The sequence below is a fragment of the Bubalus kerabau genome, chromosome 14 (assembly GCF_029407905.1).
Source record: "Bubalus kerabau isolate K-KA32 ecotype Philippines breed swamp buffalo chromosome 14, PCC_UOA_SB_1v2, whole genome shotgun sequence".
In the NCBI taxonomy this organism is placed as follows: domain Eukaryota; kingdom Metazoa; phylum Chordata; class Mammalia; order Artiodactyla; family Bovidae; genus Bubalus; species Bubalus kerabau.
The window spans coordinates 21,544,990-21,565,130 of NC_073637.1; the positions used below are offsets into that span (position 1 = coordinate 21,544,990).

Sequence of the window (20,141 nt, forward strand, 5' to 3'; positions counted from 1 at the left end):
GAGACAGATGAAATGAAACAAAGAATTCTGAGATTATCCAAGAGGGTCCTAAATGCACTCCTGTTTACAGGAGAGAGGCAGAGAGAGACAGTACACAGAACTGAGAGGGCCAGAAGCAACTCAAGTGTTCACTGACAGAGGAATGGATAAAGAGGTGGTACATACATCAATACGATAGAATATTACTTAGCCATAAAAAAGAATGAAATAATGCCATTTGCAGCAACATGGACGGACCTACAGATTATCATACTAAGGGAAGTAAGTCACACAAAGACAAATATATGGTATCATTTATAAGTAGAATCTAAACTATGAGACAGTCAACTTAGAAAACAGAAATAGATTCAAAGACAGAGAACAGACTTCTGGTTACTAAAGGGTGAGGAGTGGAAGCAGATAAATTAGGAGTCTAGATTAACACACATAACTATATATAAAACAGATAAACAAAGAACCATTGTATAGCACAGGAACTATATTCAGTGTCTTGTAATAACCTCTAATGGGAAAGAATCAAATAAAGAATAGACGCACATATATGTATTAGGTTGGTGCAAAAGTAATTGGGGTTTTGCATTGTTGAACTCTGCTGTTTGATATTGGAATACATTCTTAATTTGGTTATGTTATATATCATTACATCATTTTAATGCACATTTCTCACTAAGATTTTTGCTAATGACTTATAGCTGTGTAATGACATGGACTGTAATGTAATGTAATGATATGTGTAATGATAGACTATGGAAATGAAGCTAGACAAAAAGCAAATTTGAGCGATTTTTCTTATTCAAGTTCAAAATGAGTCATAAAGCAGAGGAGACAACTTACAACATCAACAACACATTTGGCCCAGAAACTGCTAATGAATGTACAGCACGGTGGTGGTTCAGGAAGTTTTGCAAAGGAGATGAGAGCCTTGCAGATAAGGAATGAAGTACCCAGACATCGGATGTTGACAATGACCAACTGAGAGCCATCACTGAAGCTGATCCTCTTAAAACTACAAGAAAAGTTGTCGAAGAACTCATTGTCGACCACTCTATGGTTGTTCAGTATGTGAAGCAAACTGGAAAGGTGAAAAAGCTTGGTTGTTTTGAAGAGTCATCTTCTCTTATTCTATGCGACAAGAGTGAACGACTGTAATGGTTCCTACTTTGATTAATAAAGATGTGTTTGAGCCTAGTTATAATGTTTTAAAATTCACAGCCCAAAACTACAATTACGTTTGCACCAACTTAATATAACAAACACTTTGCTGTATACCTGAAATGAACACAACATTGTAAATCAAATATATATCAATCAGAAAAAAAGAAAAATCGTGGATTTTTTTAAAATAGAAGAAGAGGAAGAGGAGGAGGAGGGGGTCAAGTGACCAAGACTCAGAGGGAGGAGCACCGTGGCCATGAGCCGAGGGATGCTGGGCCCAGAGGCTGGTGGAGAAAAACGTGTTCTCCTTGGAGCCTCTAGAGCAAGTACAGCCCCAGGAAGCGGATTTCTGACTTCTGATCTCAGAACCATGAGACAGAAAGCCCTGTGGGTCTAAGCCACACTCCCAGTCATTTGTTACAGACGTCTCCAGAGACTAATGCAGACGCCATGTGCCCAAAGACTGAGATCAGAGCATGGAGGGGACGCTTCTTGAGTTGCTGAAACCCTGGCTGAATACATGGCAGTTTCTAGTGAGCCTGACCAAGAAGGGCTGTTGTCTCTTACTAACATCCAACTTAGTAACAGACTTTGATACCTTTGTAAACCTGGACTTCAACACATCGATAGCCTCCACCACAGTTCTGCTGAAGAAGTCCCTCAGAGCCACCAGACCACAGTGCCGCAGCAGAGTGAGGAGGGCCCGGTCCACTACCGCCTGGCGGGTGGCGCTGGGAAGCAGGTCGTCCCTGCTGAACTTCCGGTACACACCTTCCAGAAGGCCCAACTGCGTGGCACATGAACTCCTAAGAACAAAGGAAAATTACATGCACATGCCGGCTTTAAATGAATACTCCACGAGGGCCCACTATGCTACAAGTAAATGCTAATGATTATGAATTAGAAAACTAATGATTATGCATATAAAACCGTGAAATACAAGAAGCATATGCACATAAGCCATGTGATCTTACTCATTCCAGAAACCTTCGTGCCTTTTTAGGCCTAGGAAAAAGGATATTTTCATTTATTTTCAAGTTTGGTCCGGTTCAGAGGACACCTGCAAGGCTTCGAAGAGCCCCAGGCTGAAGACCATCATGTGTCCCGGACCCTGAAACTCATGAACCAAGGACCCACCATTGTACTTTCCAGGTAGAGACTCAGCCATCGGGGAAACATGGTCTATGAATGATTGCCTACACAATTCAGTCTATGAATCTTGAAGTTAAAGGATAGACTGTTTCCCTGCCTATAAAATAAGAGGTTACGACTGAATGACCATTAAAATCTTTCCCAGTTCTAAAATCCTGATGTTCAGAAGTTAGATATGAGAAAAAATACTGGATTTGAGGGTAATTCAGTCACAAAAAATTGAGGTTGCAGGACATGATTGGACCTACAAGAGCTCTGCAATGTGAGTCCAGACTGTCCCAGACCTAAATTCTCCAGGACCATCCTGCTAAAGGAAGAAGGAGGAAAGGGAAAAGAGCAAGAATGGCCACCACACAGTTTACTGAAAAGTCAGTGCAGATGAGCATTCACTATGAACACGTGTTCCACGTCACTCATAACAGAAGAAACACATTAGAGTGACACTGAGAGATTCTTTCTCACCTGTTATCACCGGAAAAAATCCACATGTTTGTCAGTATACTCCATTGACAAGACTGTGATGAAATAGACACTTACATACATTGCCAAAAGGAATACAAATAACACATCCCCCAGAGGGGATGTGATGATATCTAGCACAATTAAAGATGCATTTACCTTTGCTCTCACACTTAGGGATCCACTGCAAAGCTGCACTGGCAACACACAACAGGCCAGGCCCAGGGCGAGTCGCTGGGCTACGGCTCCTCTGATCGCTGAGCCCTACTCTAGTCACTGAGCTGTTTAGTCACTGAGCCACTACTCTAGTCACTGAGCTACTACTCTAGTCACTGAGCTGTTAATCTAGTCACTGAGCTGTTAATCTAATCACTGAGCTGTTTAGTCACTGAGCCACTACTCTAGTCACTGAGCTATTGCTCCTCTGGTCATTGCAGTATTACTCCTCTAGTCACTGAGCTATTACTCCAGTCACTGAGCTATTTATAGTCACTGAGCTACTACTCTAGTCACTGAGCTACTACTCTCAACAGCAAAAGGCTGACACAGAGCCCAGCAGCAGGGACTGTGTCCACACACTGCAACACTTCCACAGTGATTAATTACACAATTGCTTTTTTTAAAAAAAGGAAAGCAGAGATCTCTATAGCTGATTTGGAGTGTCTGTAGAAAATAAGAAGTAGAAAAAAGGCGAAGGAGCGTAAGATGACAGAAGAGGGACCAAGACAGAAGGAGGTTCCGGAATACAGCACATTACTTACTTTCAGTGTTCAATGCATGTATGTATTTCATGTGTTCAAAAACAAAATTAAATCAAAATAAAATAACTTCTAAGATCTGAAAATTAATTAAAGTGTACCTAATGAAGTGGTGTAATAACCACACACTGAAAAACACTCAAGTAAACATAAAGTGTGACTATATCCTCAGAGAATACACTCTAAGTAAATTATAAATAAAATTTAAAATGTTAACTTCATCCAGCTATGATTATTCTTAGTTATTTTTGAAGATACTTTCTTTGTATTATAGGATAAAACAATTATGTAACGATGGAATGTTATTTAAATCAATACTCAACAGAAAAAATAAAGATCTACAATGTAAGGGAAAAAATAATAAAAGACGTTAAAAATAAAGAACTCATAATGTTAAGATTGAAAGAGAAAGATCAGAGTAACTTTCTTTTCCTTAAACAAACTGTTCCTTAATTGTGTGAACTGAAAGTAACACTGCAACCCAGCAGCACCAAGTTCACCTAGGACCCAGACTGTGGTCTCGAAACACCATTTCACGGACCCTCTGGAGAAATGGTGTGATTCAGGAGCCTGAGACAATCTGCAGAGCCAGAGAGCATCTGAAAGACAATCAGAGACCAGTGGAGAGCTGCCCAAGCACTGAGGAACTACCTACCAGGGACCCACTGGCCACAGATGGGACAGCAGGAACATCAGAAAGAAAAGTGATGGCAATGGATTGACATTTACCTCTGTTTTGTCTTAAAAAGCTCTAAAAATGAAAAAAATTACAGAGAGACAATTGTAGCACTGGAGTAAGTTTTAAAACTGGGGTGTGAAAAATCCTCCAATTTTATCCCTCTTTTTCAAAATTATTTTGGCTGTTAAGGGGTATTTTGCACTTCCATAAAATATTAGAAACTCCTAGACAATTCCTATACACAAAAAAATAAGACTTGTTGGAATTCTGATATGGACTGCATGAAAGCTATCAATGCAGACAGAAATAACCATGCTAACAATATTGTATCTTGTAATTCATGCACATGGAATATCACTCCACTTATTTAGATCTTTCATTTTTTAATTTCCTTAACCAATAGATTGTAATTTTTGGTGTACTAGTCTTGAACTTCTTTTGTTAGATTTATTCCCATCTGTTTTATTCTTTTCTATGCTATTATCAATGGAATTACATTTGTAATTATAGTGTCAAATGTTCTCTGTTCATATATAGAAATACCATTGGTTTGTGAATACTGATCCTGTACGTAATAAATTTTCTATAATTGTCTATTTGTTCTAATAGTTTCTTGTGATCTTCAGGATTTTCTACCTTGGGCCATCTGTGAGTAAATACAGTTCTATTTCTTTCTTTCCACCTTGACTGTCTTTTATTTCTTTTGCCTGCCTGATTGCAATGGCTGGAACCTCCAGTACTATATCAAGTAGAAAAGAATATACATCCTTAACTTGTTCCCAAACTCAGGAAGAAAACATTCAGCCTTTCACTATATTTTGTTGGCTGTTGGTTTTTCTTAGATGACCTTTTGCCACTTTTATCCATAAATGTGCCATATTTTTGCCATATTTTATCATAAATGAGTAAATGAGTGTTGGATTTTGTCAAAAATTTAACCGCATCTACTGTTATAAGGCACTCACTGTTTTCTGCACAGCGATAATAATCTCCCACAGAAATAAAACATCTATGGTTCCTGGGATCACAAACTAGGAGTGACTTACTTTCTGGCAATCTTCCTGAAAGTAGACTGAAATAATTCTTCCAGAACATGCTGCTGTTCCCGACACAGAATTTCTGTCATCAACTCCATCAACATAGGACTCTGGGATAACTCCAATGCATCCAGAAACTAAGAAAGAAACACACACCAATGGTGGTGGTGGTGATAATTGTGTTGGACTGGTTTTTGACAGTTCAAATAAAAAAGAGAAAATTATAACAGTTTCACAAAGATTAACAAATGCCAATATAGGTCATTTTTGTGGCTACAGTTAATGCCTGGCCCATAATGTTCACAAAATACTTGAGCTTTGATTCCCTCAGAGTTTCACAGATAGTTTTCCTCTGACCACGTTTTGGGTCCTCTCTTCCCGTCCACGAAGCCGCTCCTGGGCTCCAGCCCCCGGGGTGTGAGTGTCCCCTCACACCAGCCTCGCCACACCGCACACACCCCAGGCTGTGGGTGCAGCGTTCTCACCTCACATCCCACCTTCCACCTCCATGTCCCTCTGCTCTCTCTACGTTTCAGGAGACAGCTGCAATCTCATCTGCCGTTTGGTGAAGGCTTTTTAATTCTGCCCTCATGTAATTAATTTCCAAGAGCCCTCACTTGTTCTTTCTCAACATGACACCATCTCTAGTCTCTGAAGTTACTCTGAACAGTCTCTTTGATGTTATCTTGACTTGTTGACTCTGTTCCCTCTCAGTTCCTGTTGTTTTACATCTTTTTTAGACCAGAAGCTTTCTTCAAACGTTCCATGATTATTTGCACTTGCACTGAAGTAAGAGAAAGGTACTATAGATCTACTCAGAACCTTTGTGGACTCAACAACAAGTTGCTGGCAGGTTGTGAGGGAGCAAGAAATTCAGATGGTACTGGTGCAATGGTGCTGCTGCCCACTGATGACTTCCAATTTGCAGAAAGAATACACCATCCAACAGAGAAGCGAGGCGGCAACCACTGTGGCCAGCCAGCAGACGTGAGGTCGCTCACAAGGCCTACTGGGGGACGGTGCTGTTGCCAGAAAGGTGACCCTGAATATCATGGCCATGCCTGCAGCCTGAATTCTAGTTTAGAGAAAAGGCAGAGGGAGAGGGAAACAAAAGAGCACCTCAAGGAACCAATCAGACAAAGGGGGTCAGCCTCTAAGAACAGGCTCTGCTTTCTTCCAAAACTCAACATCACAGAGAAACAAAAGGGATGAAGGGGAAGCAGTTACAGATGTAAAGACACCAGAGACATGACAATTTACAGCAACTGTTAATTAGATCCTGATTTGAAACATCCAGCCAAACACAAGGACATCAGAAGTGTGACTACAGACGACAGAACACAGGGTCTGAGAGCAGTGTGAACTTTCCTGCGTCTGGTATCAGCGTGGCACCTCCCACTCAGGACGCACTGCTGAAGCATCCGGGGGTGAATCTCCAGGACGTGTGCAGCTAACTCGCAAAGGTTTCAGCCAAACACATACACACCGCATGCACACACACAAAGCAAGCATGACAAAAAGTTAACAGCTGAATATGGGAGATGGTTATATGGATGCTTCTCAAACAACCACTACTCAAACTTCAGAAGCTGTACCATATACGTAATATTCTGTTTCTAAGCTTTTTTGGGTATTATTCTTCAAAAGTTACACATCATGCATAAAATATTGCACAAATTTATATGCATAAAATACCTCACAATTTTTGTACTGGAAAAGAAAGAGAAGTCGTTCAGTCGTGTCCGACTGTTTGTGACCCCACGGACTATAGCCTACCAGGCTCCTCCGTCCATGGGATTTTCAAGGCAAGAGTACTAGAGTGGGTCGCCATTTCCTTCTCCAGGGGATCTTCCCAACCCAGGGATCAAACCCAGATCTCTCGCATTATAGGCAGACGCTTTTACTGTATGAGCCACCAGGGAAGTCTGAGGAACAATTAGTTACAAAGGATTTAAATAACGCTTCTGCCTCCACAGACACCCAGCTTTCAAAATGAATTCAACAGAATCCTTAAAATGAGAACATTCTCTCAATATTTCAGTTATTTCTCCCCAAGAAATGTTAACAGGAAACAAACAGTGTTTTACCTTTGTTTGCTACTACTGAAAACTAACCTTTTTCATACAATCCACGTAGTTACTGTAGCGCAGAGTCCCCGGGGGAAACTCTCCAGACCTCATGGGGAAATGAGAGACGATGAGCTTCTCAAGAATGTGTCTGAGCTCCTGCAGACGGTCCCCCGTGAGGCTGGAGAAGAAGGGGAGCAGTGCCACGGCCTGGCTCTGCGGAGCAAGCACAAGGGTGAGACTAGCTGCAGGCCCCATGGACAAGGGCAATGACTGCTCTCTACAGATGGAGCCAGGGGGTTCAATGACCACTGCAGGACACCAAGCCTATGGTGGGATGTGCCCTGCATCCAGGCTTCCACTCTCGCCTCGGTGGCCAAGTCAGGGCCACCCGAGAGCATGGGACAGGGCAGCATGAGTCTGCGTGATTTCTCCTCCCACAAGCAGAACCACTACTAGGAACCTGCTGCCCAAGTCCTTGAGGAAAGACCACTGTGGACAGCCTACAGGGTGAATGCAGAGCTGACTCTCCTCCACCAGGGCCCGGGAGATCCCAGGCAGGGCCTTCCTCCCTGGGCGGGACATCAGTTCCCAGACCCCCTCGTGCTGAGAAATGTGAAACCTGACTAAGCACATGAAGCAGAAAATCCCAAAGAAAAATCCTTGTGATCCAGGAGCGAGACGCTTTCATGAGGCTACACTTTACTGGAGTAAAATCTAACTGTTACGGGACTCTAAAATTATAGTCTATGAAGTTCTGGACCCAAGTTACTGAGAAGTTTTAGATTCTTAATTAGTAGAAAGATGACTGATGGCTACAAAAACCAGTGACAGGGATCCAGCGGTTCTCTGTGCTGCTCCCTCTGCTTTTGAGAATGCCTGAAATTTTCCATAAAATAAAATAAAAAAAACAGAAAATATCACAAATACACAAAAATATAAAACAGGAAACAAATGGAGACCATAATCTGAAAAAAATCTTGTTAATCTCTTACCTTTAAATGTAGATCCAATTTTGGATCACCAAGTAGACTCACAAATGTTGTAAAAACTTCCGGGAAGGCACTGTGACTTGTATTAAAGGATACCGATGAATCGATCTAACAGAGGGAAAATAAACTCAGATGTCTACACTGTGTCTCCAATTTCCTATACCACATTTTCTACTTTTCAAATTTCAGAAATGATCTATAAATTTGTTTTTGGGCTTCAAAAGGGTGTCAACAATTTCTGTTCTGAAATATTTTAAAACTATCCTCTAAAACAATGCACATAAAGGCACACTGAGAAGATAAAGTATAAGAAGAAACAATGAGAATAAAGGACAATAAAGTAAAAAAACAGAAAAACATAAGATGTAAGTGAATCGGAAATTAATCAAACTAATGAGCTTTTCAAGAAACCTCCACCAAACTTTCAAAGACACAAGCAATGGACACAATTACATTTTCAAGCTCTCTGAAAATACCTGCAGAATTTTTGCCAGTAAGGTGAGCACCGCAGTTTTGCTGTCAGGGGTGGCGTCCCCGGCCCACCACGGGCTGCAGCACCCCCAGCTCTGCAGGATGGTGCTGACCAGTTTCAGGCCTTGGTGCTTCTGGCTGGCTCGGTCCCGGTAGCTCTGATCCAACAGGCCGTTCAGAACGGCGCTCACCTGGAACAGTGCAGGCAAAGGAAGGGAAACTTATCATCCAGGCCGACAGATGGACAACAGAATTTACTGTCATTCAAAGCTCTTCCCAGAAAATGAAGACGCTATTTCCAGAAAAGCCATGTACCTCACAGCTCCTCAAATCTGAAGTTCACATGTAACTTAACATGTGAGTTTTCTTACAAAGGCCCACAGTGGCCTCCAGCCCCTTGACTGATCAGGCTTACACCATACTGTCTTTTTAGTGGGGGCATTCTCCATGGGAGGGGAAGGCAGCTCTCTGCGGTCACCACTACCACCGTGTTCATGTGCACACACACAGGGACACAGGCACACAGAGATACAGCCACAGAGCACACACATACGTAGGCACATGCACACACAGGGACACAGGCACACATGTGCACACACACAGGGACACATGTGCATGTATTCCTGTCCAACCGCCTTCCCAACAGCGCTCTCCTAAGTCCACTGAGATCCATGAGTCAACGTCCCCGCTGCCATGACCCCACTCACAGATGAGCCAGGCTAGCATATGTCTCCTTCCTTGGCAACACTGATGGCCATGAACTTAATACTTGACTTGTGAACAACATGGTGTGAATGGCGCAGGTACCCTTGACGAGGAAATGCACTCTAGCGCCGCGGTCCGTGGGAGGGATTCGCACACACAGTGGCTGTACGTGGATTCTCGCTGGGCAGGGGACAGCGCCCCAGCGTGCGCCCCTCCTGAGCTCTTCTCATGACTGTCACTGCTGTCATCAAACGCATCGGGGCGGGGGGTGGGAAGGGCGGAGGCTGTGCATCATCGGGGGGTGGGGGGCACCTCCCGGGGCTTGCGTGGGGGTCAGCGCCCTCCCCGGGAGACTGCCCACTTCCCAGACTCATGTCTTCCTCAGTCCCCACTGCAACACTGTCTCGGTGCAGAACTTGCCCCAGCAGCTTTCTGGGGAGAGGCACACGGGACACAGACACAGACCCCGTGGAGACCAGGCGCATCGGAAACACCTGCTCTTAACTCTCACATAGTTAACAACCTGCTGACTCGGGCCCCAGCTGTAAAGTCTCCTTGCAGTAACAGCTCATTAACTCAGCAGGAAATTATGCCTCTGCCTTAGAATGGCCATTGCAACAGTTAACGATTTTTGATGGTCTACCAACCAACTTAAAGTTCAAAATTAAGTTTAGCAGACCAAAGTCAACTACATATTAAATATTGACCTGCAAAGGTTCAGTGTGAGGGGCAGAGGGGCCAGAACATGAATGTGTGGGAAGCGAGGACACAGCATTGTGACGGGGACTGCGGCGTTGGCCCAGCTGTAGCCGGGGGAGACTAAGGCCGGTCGCTCCCACAGCTGAGCCATGTCGTACGGGCCCTGCGAGATGAGAACAAGGGTCAAAGTCTCATATCCACTACGTCACTAACTGCTCACAGAGGAGAGGCTTTGGGCAGGAGTTTTTTAGACCTTCCAGGCAGAGACTGTATTTTGTTTTAATGATGCATTTTCTCAGCAGTACAGCAACCCCTTTATTACTAAAGAAAACACACTTTCCTAAGAGGAAAAACCCATTACCATTTTGGGATTACCCACAGATGACTTCATGAGCTCTGATACGGCAAGATCCAGATTTCTCAACAGTTCAGTGTTGACTGTTTCTGAGAACAGGTTGTAGAAATACTGTCCATGAGAGAAGCTGACAACGTTCCTCTGGGCGCCTCCCGAGGATGGCGTGGATACCACAGCTGTGTCCAGGAGGAGACCCACCAGGCGCTCACACTGCAAGGAGGAGAGGGGACGGCAGTGGTCAGGACTCTCTGGGCGACAGAGAACTCTGACATGGAAAGCACAGGGGCCTGGTCTGGGAGGTTGGGGCTGGTGTGCACTGAAGACCCTCCCCAGGCTCCATTTCCCAGGTTCCATTTGGGGTCAGAACTCTTCCCAACTTCCATGTCTCCCAGGGCTCCCCCAAATCCTGCTTTGAGGGGAGTATCTGGGATAGGTGAGGTCGTTAGACAGTAGTCTGCCTGTTCCGAGGGGACAAGGGGACAGGAGAAGGGGGGCGGTGGGTGGGGACCCTCAGGTGAGGACGTTAGACAGTAGTCTGTCTGTGCTGAGGGGGTATGGAGGCAGGCAGGAGAAGGGGGGAGGTGGACGGGGACCCTCGGCCAGCGAGATCATCCAAGGCTGCCTGGCAGAGCCCGAGGCCATGAGCACTTGGGACGTCTGGACGCGCCTCCCACACCAGCCTCTCAAGTCACCAAGGACAGGGGAGGAAGAGCCACTGCGTCAGCACAGGGTGGCTCTGCACCCACAGAATGTTCTCTGCCTGAGAAAAACCAAACCTCAGTTCAAGAAGAACATCATTCTACTCCTTTTATAAAAAAAAAAAAAGGGAAACTCTTTTCTTATGGGAGAAAAAGTCATCTCACGTAAATCAGTTATTAAAGTCCTTGTGCAGCTGAGAAAAGTGGCATGAAAGTCAAAATTGCTCAGTTGTGTCAGACTCTCTGCAACTCTATGGACTATACAGTCCATGGAATTCTCCAGGTCAGAATACAGCAGTGGGTAGCCACAGCTGAGAGGGTCCCCAACTAAACTCCTGTCTCCAGGGACGCTGTGAACACTGCCCGAGGTCACCAGAAGGCACATGAACACGTGGGTGCGTCTCCTACCAGTCCTCCGCACGCAAAGGCCAACTCCAGAAGCTCACGTGCGAACCGCCGGCAGCTGGGGTCCAGGGAGGACAGACTCAGCCCCTCATGTCCAGGGGCGATGCTTTTATAAACCAAGGAAAGAAGCTTCATGCCGAGAGAATGCTGCTCATCTGCAGACTGAAGTGAAGCAACACTGAGATACCCAGCAATGAGACGCTTGAGAGGAAAACACAACCTCACCGCTTTCATTCATAAGAAGCCACGTTCACTAACACTGACCACTGCCTTCCGACTCTCAAGGGTAACTTCACTCACCTCTGCTTCCTGCCACAAAGGGAGGACAGCAGTTAGTGCCTAAAGGTCTCAGAAGGCTGCTGAAAACATTCAGAAGTCCTTCACTGGATTTCCAGTTTACATTCACGACCTTTAGCATTCACTGTTGCATTTACACTCCAGGCAACACTGACGTGTCTGGAGCAAGTATTTCTCTAATTCCCATCTCAGCAAGCTCTGTACGTAACAATGTCTTAAAAAGACTACACACAAATAGACTAACTGGCATAATAAGCTAAGAGAAATGTAAAACAAAGCAGCACAGTTACCTGAGACGGCACTATGACATGCAGAAAGCCAGCCTTGTGCAGCTGCTTACAAGCCAACACGAGAGAAGCCAGTCTGGCCCTCTTCATGTGAGCGTCCGGGCCATACAGGTCAACAGCACACAGCTCCTCAATGCTAGCCAGGCAAGGAAAACAAAGAAAAACCAGGTGAGTGCTGGCCTCCTTACTGTAAAGACTCTGACAATCATGAGTCCTGCTGGAATGTATTTACGAGCTTGCAGGGCCCCAGCCATGGCCGCTGTTCTGTGGCTGAGCAGGCCCTGGCTGACGCTGCCCCCATGCTGAGCCCGTCCGGAGCCCCACCTTTCTGCCGTGACCTCTTCCCGGAGGTGGGCCTCCAGCATGTCCTGGTGTGGAGACGTCTTCAGGGCCCTCAGCAGGGCCACACACACGTTGGGGAGCTGCTCCATCACCCGCACATCTCCAACGTTGAAGCCCACACTTGAGGGTGCACACAACGTCCTCACCAGGAGCCTCATGAGGTCTGCGCTGCACGAGTCTTTCCCAAGGAGCTGGACAGACACAATGGCAGCAATGGGACTCCCAGCACCCTGGACGGCCAGGCACATGGGAGTCTGTCTGCCTGGGGGAAGGGCTGGCACCCGCTCTCCATCTTTGCCCCAGGAGAGGCAGGCCTGGAGGTACCCCCATGACACTCTCACAGGGAGGCCTGGGCCCCCAGCCCTGGGAAAGGCAGATCTGGAGGTGCCCTCGTGACACCCTTATGGCGTCGTCTGAGCCCTCAGCCCCAGGAGAGGCGGGCCTGGAGGTGCCCTCCATGACACTCTCACAGGGAGGCCTGGGCCCCCAGCCCTGGGAGAGGCAGGCCTGGAGGTGCCCCCCATGACACCCTTATGGGGTGGTCTGAGCCCTCAGCCACCAGAGAGTAGGGTCTGGAGGTGCCCCCGTGGCACCCTCATGGGGCAGCCTGGGTCCCCAGTCCTGGGAGAGGTGGGCCTGGAGGTGCCCCCATGGCACCCTCATGGGGCAGCCTGGGCCCCCAGCCCTGAGAGGGGCAGGCCAGATGCACAGTAGGCACACAGTAGATGCCAATGGGTGGGCTGTGGGCCTTGGCCAAACAGACACATTTACAAACTTTGGCTGATGTGCATTTCCTCGGGCAGGTGCTTGGTCACAGCATAAAACCCAAGAGCCAATAAGACATTTAGAAAATTGTCTTCTGTTCCCACATGATAACCTGAAGTCCGGTATTCTCAAGAACAGACTGCTCCCACATAGGGACAGCTCTGGGAAAGCAGACCCGGTGGGAGGGTAGGCCCACCTTCCAGCCATCAGGGCAGGTGCCCAGCAGCGTCGTGGAGAACTCCAGGACCCGGACGACCACCGTGCACTTGCTGTAGCTGTACCTGTCGCCCTCCTGCGGGCTGGGCCTGTCACCTGTGGTCCCCACGCCAAAGCACTCTTGTGCTGCTGTGATGTCGTGCAGGGCGATGCTCTCTAAGAAGAAAGCCACTGCTTCCCAAAGCGAAGACTGCGTTTCAGCACCTAGAAAAAATTATAGTAAAATATCAGCATACACTTCCTTCTAAAATCACTAAGATTAATGTAAAATTCCTTCTTTAAGTATGGGCGTGATATATATACTTTCAGTCAAATTTTTAAAGGTTCAATAAAAGCTGAATAAAATGGGCAGTTATTTCTTCTCATTTCAAAACACAACCACCTAGAATTCAGCTGCAGACCCACACAGTAAGAGCACACCTATGGAAGGTTAGATCCTGCTTCTCAAACACTACCCACGGGACCATAAATTAACACAATCTTTTTGAAGAGCTATTTGCTCAATCATACTAAAAGCTTTAAAAAAAAATGTGCACACCAATTTCTATCAAAGGTTTAAAAGTTCATATCCTTTGATCCAGAACTGAGATTTTATCTTCATGAAATAATAGTGGAACTGCAAACATCTGCTTTGAGGATGTTCATTCTAGCAATGTTTTCAATTTAAAATAAGAAGAAACCACCTAAATGTCCTCCAAAGGGGCAGCAGGGGAGACACATCCTGGCCTTAAACAGGGGGCTCTGACTGGCTGTTTCATGGAGTCAATTTCAGACCAACTCCCAGACGGGTTTCCCACAAAACTCACGAGTCTGAGATACACTCCCCTGGCCCACCCCGTCTGCCACAGAAGGACAGACACAAGCTCTCCACTCTGTGATCGGAGTGCAGCTTACCATCTGGGCATAAAGATGGGGACAAGTGACCCCAGTGGTGCCTAAGTCGAGAGATGAGCAAAGGTGGAGGCTGGGTGAGACCCTCTCGGGTGGGGGCGTCCAGTTCTCTGTGTCATTAGATTTAAGGAAAGTTAATCAAATTGCCACCTGACGGGTCACTTGAGTAATTTTGGACAGGTCATCATGTGTTCAAATAACTGAGAGTACATTTGGTCAGAATCACATTCTCAAACCCCAGGTGCCCTTGAGTGCAGCAGACAAGGGGCCACCTGAGTCCTTCTAACCCTGTCACCTCTGACAGGACTGGGGGAGGACACAGTGCCCTCAGTCAGCTGTCACCACAGCTGGACCAGATGCTCCTGATTCCATCATTTGAACAGCCCAACCTGTTCTGTGGGCAAGTCTGCAGTTCGACCCACGCAAGCGAGGACCCCAGAGAAATCCCAGACACTAAATACAGCTGCTGTGAGCCTCACAGCAGAGCGCACCTGGCAGCCACAGGCCGGCTGCATGCGCTCCTCCCTGGGGACTCCCCTCCCAGAGCAGCACCTGCCCGCGTGGGCCATGCAGGTCCCCAGGGGACAGGGCCCGCTCAGCACACACATCCCACCACCTGCTGTCTTCCGCAAGTGCCGTCACTACCACCTAGAACAGAAATGCTCCAGGAACAGGAAGAGCTAATAAAACTATAGGCACTCCCCCAGGAGCTCAGAAGATGAGGGGGAATGGGGGTGGAGAACCAGGGAGCAGGGCGAGAGAGTGATGCGGACCCCGGGGCAGGGAGACAGGGGGCCTCACACCCTGACTGTGAGCGCAGGGAGCAGGCAGAGCCGAGAATGACACCCGTGATCCCATCCAGTCACACGCCCCATCTTGTCCCCAGCCTGGCTCCAGGCAGAGCCGTGGAGCCAAGCCGAGAGGCTCTACGCACCCAGGACCTCGGCGGCGCCGAGGGTGCCCGCGTCCAGGAAGGTGTTGTAGCACTCCAGCGCAGCCAGCAGCGCGTCCATCCACTGCAGGGCGGCACGCAGGCTGAAGGGGCCCTGCAGGTGGCGGAGGGTGGGCTGGGCCAGCAGGCCGGCCGGCCGGTCCCGGGCTCCTCCGCCCTCGAAGGTGCTCACGAGGAAGGGGACGCCTTCCTTCTGGACCAGGTCTCTCAGCCATGAGGAAGGGGACCTGTTGCCTTAAAAAAGAAACAGCATTCAAACACACACATCAGTCACTCTCGTGTGATTAAAATCATTTGGTAATCGCTATGTGAAAATAAAAAATAGCTTCTCCCAACAATAAAGAAAAAAAAAAGGTCTGGTAGGTTAAAATGTAATCAGACCATAACAAGATGGGCAATATCACAATATTTCAAATACAGCCCCCCATAAAAGACTCACATAAACAAACCTACCAATGCAATGAAATTCCAAAATGATCCAGGATAGTGTTTTTCTAACTGTGGCACTCATAGCTCACTCCCTGTGCTCACAGACAAGAAGGTATTTCCACCAGAAGTCATTCTCCTCAGTGTCTTTAACCATTAGCAACCTAACTGGATACCTTTTCACTACCTATAAACTTCAGACTCTTCCTCCTGCCCTCTATATTGAGAACCATTATTGCTTTTTTGCAGGAACAAGCACAGGAGTAGTGAGGCCCTCTGAAGGTCCTGCCTGGCCAGCCGGCGCCACGGGGAGCGGCCCCCTGGCCCGTGTCCTTGTCCAGTGACTCACACAACATCCGCCTCCGGGGCTGTCGCCAAGATTACGTGAACCCAAGCAACTAATATCTGAAACAGTGCTCGGAAGAGCATCTACCACGTGGCAAAGTCCAGTGTTCATTAAATAAGAGAATTAAATGATCTACTTTTTAAAAGATATTTTTCTAATAGGTATTAATTATTTTCTAAATGAAACAAAGAACGTTAAAGCGTATTTTGTAGGCTCTGAAATCAGTGCCTTTAAACACGTCAAGTCATTCTAATGAAGTTAGAAACTGAAACAGTAAGGTATTTCTGATGCAAAAGAAGGAATTTTTTTTATTGTGTCAGAAAATACCTATCACAAGCCACGTAAGAAAGATTAGAACCATGTTTTCGGAGTTTTAGAAAGAAAAATTACCAGTTCATTATTTTCACTAAGAAACAAAGAAAACTGTAACAGTGAGTAAAGAATAAGAAGATATGTAAATTCTACATCAAGTGCTAGCTGAGAGTGGCGATGGAGAACATGCAGAAATGAAGGGCCCAGGAGGACAGGCCTAGAGGGAAACAAGATGGGCTGGGGGGGCGGGGGTTGTCTCTCGCTCCCACTCCCCGTGAGGCGGAGCCTTTCCACCACCATTCCCTGGTGGGGAACAAACCTGCACTGTTCATCACATCCCATGCATCTGGGTGTCCATGTGCCTGGCTCTGGTGCACAGGGCACCTCTGCAGGACACAGGACCTTAAATATCCCTGAAGTGGGCAGAGGCCCCCTAAAGGACACAGGAGGACGAGTCAGATGGCAAACCCAGCGTCTGGTGCTCAACACAGATCATTCTGAGAGGCAGAGCCCTGATATTTCACCAAAGTATAGGAGGGCCTGCAGCAGGCAGCTGGGAGGAAGAGCGGCCACGAGGACACCACCTGCAGGCATGGGGCCTGCAGGAAGCAGTCCCACCTCTGCCCCGCCCTCCACCCCGTCCGTCCACTCTGCACTGACTTCCTTGTGAGAATGGAAACATGTGAAACAAACTTTGCTGACTAAAAGCATATATAAAATACTAATGCTTTTTAAACAATTTCCTAAAAATTAAAAGCACAAACATACATCTCTATCACATATGTTAAATTATAGTACAGTGGATAAATACATACTATATGTTTACATAGTATATGTAAATATACAGCATGAATAAAATCATAATATATAGTATGTAAATTATATAGTATTTAACATCACATATTTCATAGACCCTGGAGAAGGAAATGGCAACCCACTCCAGTATTCTTGCCTGGAAAATCCCATGGACGTAGGAGCCTATAGCCCATGGGGTCACAAAGAGTCGGACACGACTAAGCAACTTGTACTATATTCCACAGTATAACAAAATGCACAATACTTCTAATTCCCAGAATGACAGGAAGGCATCTCGCCTCTTGTTCCCCACAGCGGTCCTCAATACCACCTGCTGAACAGAATAGGCTGAGGAGCTGTGGTGCAGGGCGCCGCCTCACCCGGATGCATGTGGCACAGCACCACTTGGTTCCAGACCCATGCCCGGCGCACGTGAAGCCCAGCATCCCCACGCCTCAGCCACCAAACCTGGGGATAGACTAACTGGAGAGACAAGACACTCACTGCTGAGAAACTGAGACATGATCTCAAGTCTCTAAGCACAGTTTAACAGTCCAGCACAGTAACTACTAAAAAGCACAGGTCCACTGCTTTCCTTTAATATCACAAAGATCTGAGATCATTCAGACTTGGGAGTCTGGAATTCCTTATTAATTTACATGTCAAAATAAAACAACTACATTACTTCATTAACTATTAATAAGATTCTAAATCTTAATTGAATATCACGTTAACAACTACCGTGGTCATCCAACTCTTCCTTCTTTTAAGTGGAATAGAAAAGCAAAAATGTTGTAGAAGAAAATAAAAGATACTAAGAAATCCTAAATTTACTTCCTCTGTTTCATCTAACATCAAAACAGGATTTTTCCTTCTATAAATCTTTGAGAACTCTGTAGCCATAAATTATTAGCTGTCATACAAATGACCTGAAATGACTATTGAACATAATTTATTTTTTGTTTGTTAGAGGCATGTTACATTAGTCTAAATGGAAAGATCACATTTTATATAAGTACATCTCTAGACTACTGGTAAAAGACACTTATAGGGCACAATGATCGCCATACCTGGCAGCAAAGAAACAAGCTTATAGAAGAGTTCTATGGACTTGTGTCTACATTCCGTCTGGGGCCTCCCGCAGTTGGTGAAAAGCCACTGGACCACATCTGACAGGCATAAGGACGCCACAGGTGGGAAGCCTCTGTATGGAGAACACACTGCATTCAGTATTTGCCCCAACATTCAGCATTTAGCCAATCCCAGAGTCCATAAACCATAAATTTAATTTTGCTTCCTTGATACATGTGGAAAACTCATTAAAAGGTATTCGATTTATTTTTAATGTATTATCATTAGAATACAATCAAAATGTCACAGGTGAAATAGATCCTAAATGCTCATTGCCTTTTTTTTTAATTGAGGGAAAAATTAAAAAGCATTTCTAAAAGAACAGTACCACATATTTTCATGTTTTCTCTTAAGTGCAATTTAAAACAAAAGGGGTTAAGGATCCGAAGCAGAGTCTCAAGTTGTGCTCCCTGGACCAGCTTCATCAGTGTCATCTGTAAACTCGGCAGAAAGGCAAATTCTCAGCCCCCTGTAAACCTACAAAGGCCAATTCCAGGGCAGGGCCCAGTGACCCACGCTGTCACCAGAACTCAAAGTAATCCTGCTGCTCAAGAGTGAGCACAGCAACCTGGAGGGATGCCATGCCCAGGGTCGGGGAGAATCGATTTTAAAACCACAGAGGGAGAATCAATGTCCAGTCCACAGGCTATGCCTCTGCAGAGTGTTAGCACATGCCAGGGCTCCTCAGGTCCCTGCACAGACCCGGGGGAGAGGGGGCATGGCACACCCTGACCCCGTCTGAGAATGGGACCCGGCAGGATGGAAATGGGAGTAAAGACAGGAAACCACTGGGCGATGAGTCAGCCTTGGTTTTGAAGGACTTCATTTCAAAATCCTGTAACTTCATGTCTCTCAAAATCCTACTGTTCTAATATTTTGGTTCTTGCATTCCAAACCTACTCCATAGCATGTCAAGCAATTCCACATCAGAGCTGTATTTAGTGCAGACATATCTCAGCTCCAACAATGACTCTAAAAATCCATCTACCACCCCCACCAAGATTACACCTTAAATGAAGCACTTTTAAACATACAGCTTTTAAATGACTTTGCAAAACTGACTCTACACTTTTACAAATTCCTCCCAGATTCCCATGTGTTGACTGAGAATTAGTTTTATGTTGGGGGAAAAAAAAGAAAGAGAAAGGAAGCAACATCACCTACCGGGGACAGCGCCGCTTTTTGGCTTTGTTTAAGGAAACATGCTTCTTCTCGATGATGCGCCCCAGGTGGTCGACAGCATCGCAGCACTGCTGAACCGTACCTGCTCTCAACACACAGACATCGCCACGGAGATTCACAGCTGACAGTCAGCAACACAGCAGTACTAGGCTTACTGGCTGAGCTTTGTAATCAAACAGGTGATTTTATAAAATACAACACTGCATGTCCACAACCAAAACCCGTGTTTAAGAAACCAAAGGTCAGCATGGTGCGCACTCACACAGAGCGACACCACAGCCCCGCCAGCCAGAGGCAGCCTCAGTTCCGGGTGGGACGCAGGACCCACCAAGCTGGCCCGAGCCACGCACCCCCACTGCAGGCTGTCATCTCGGGGGAGCTCCCTGACCCTCCTTCTCTGCTGCAGGTTAAACTCCGTTATAGTTGATAATACAGCACTGCAGGAGAACAGAAGTAAGACGGTGAAATCATCCACAGGCATCTAGGGTGGTTAGGAAAGAGGCCTCACCTGTTACCAAGAAAGCATTTTCTCTCTACACTTTTTACCTGACAGTGATTTTTAAGAGTC

The 20,141-nt window shown here is 46.3% G+C and overlaps 1 protein-coding gene across 4 annotated transcripts in view; it reads right to left on the bottom strand.

Moving 5' to 3' along the window:
• Positions 1–20,141, bottom strand: part of PRKDC (protein kinase, DNA-activated, catalytic subunit) — a 126,561-nt gene that overhangs the window by 64,967 nt on the left and 41,453 nt on the right. For all 4 annotated transcript variants that reach the window (XR_008702138.1, XM_055545943.1, XM_055545944.1 and 1 more), the window contains 13 exons: positions 19,556–19,655; positions 18,331–18,464; positions 15,364–15,615; positions 13,519–13,742; positions 12,540–12,748; positions 12,219–12,351; positions 11,635–11,793; positions 10,535–10,738; positions 8,775–8,960; positions 8,302–8,406; positions 7,355–7,522; positions 5,250–5,377; positions 1,754–1,961 (listed from right to left, as the gene is read on the bottom strand). Coding sequence is in view for 3 of the 4 variants with exons in the window: in XM_055545943.1 (XP_055401918.1) it covers positions 1,754–1,961; positions 5,250–5,377; positions 7,355–7,522; positions 8,302–8,406; positions 8,775–8,960; positions 10,535–10,738; positions 11,635–11,793; positions 12,219–12,351; positions 12,540–12,748; positions 13,519–13,742; positions 15,364–15,615; positions 18,331–18,464; positions 19,556–19,655 (2,210 nt within the window). In the remaining variant the exon portion in view is untranslated. The remainder of the gene's footprint in view (positions 1–1,753; positions 1,962–5,249; positions 5,378–7,354; positions 7,523–8,301; positions 8,407–8,774; positions 8,961–10,534; positions 10,739–11,634; positions 11,794–12,218; positions 12,352–12,539; positions 12,749–13,518; positions 13,743–15,363; positions 15,616–18,330; positions 18,465–19,555; positions 19,656–20,141) is intronic.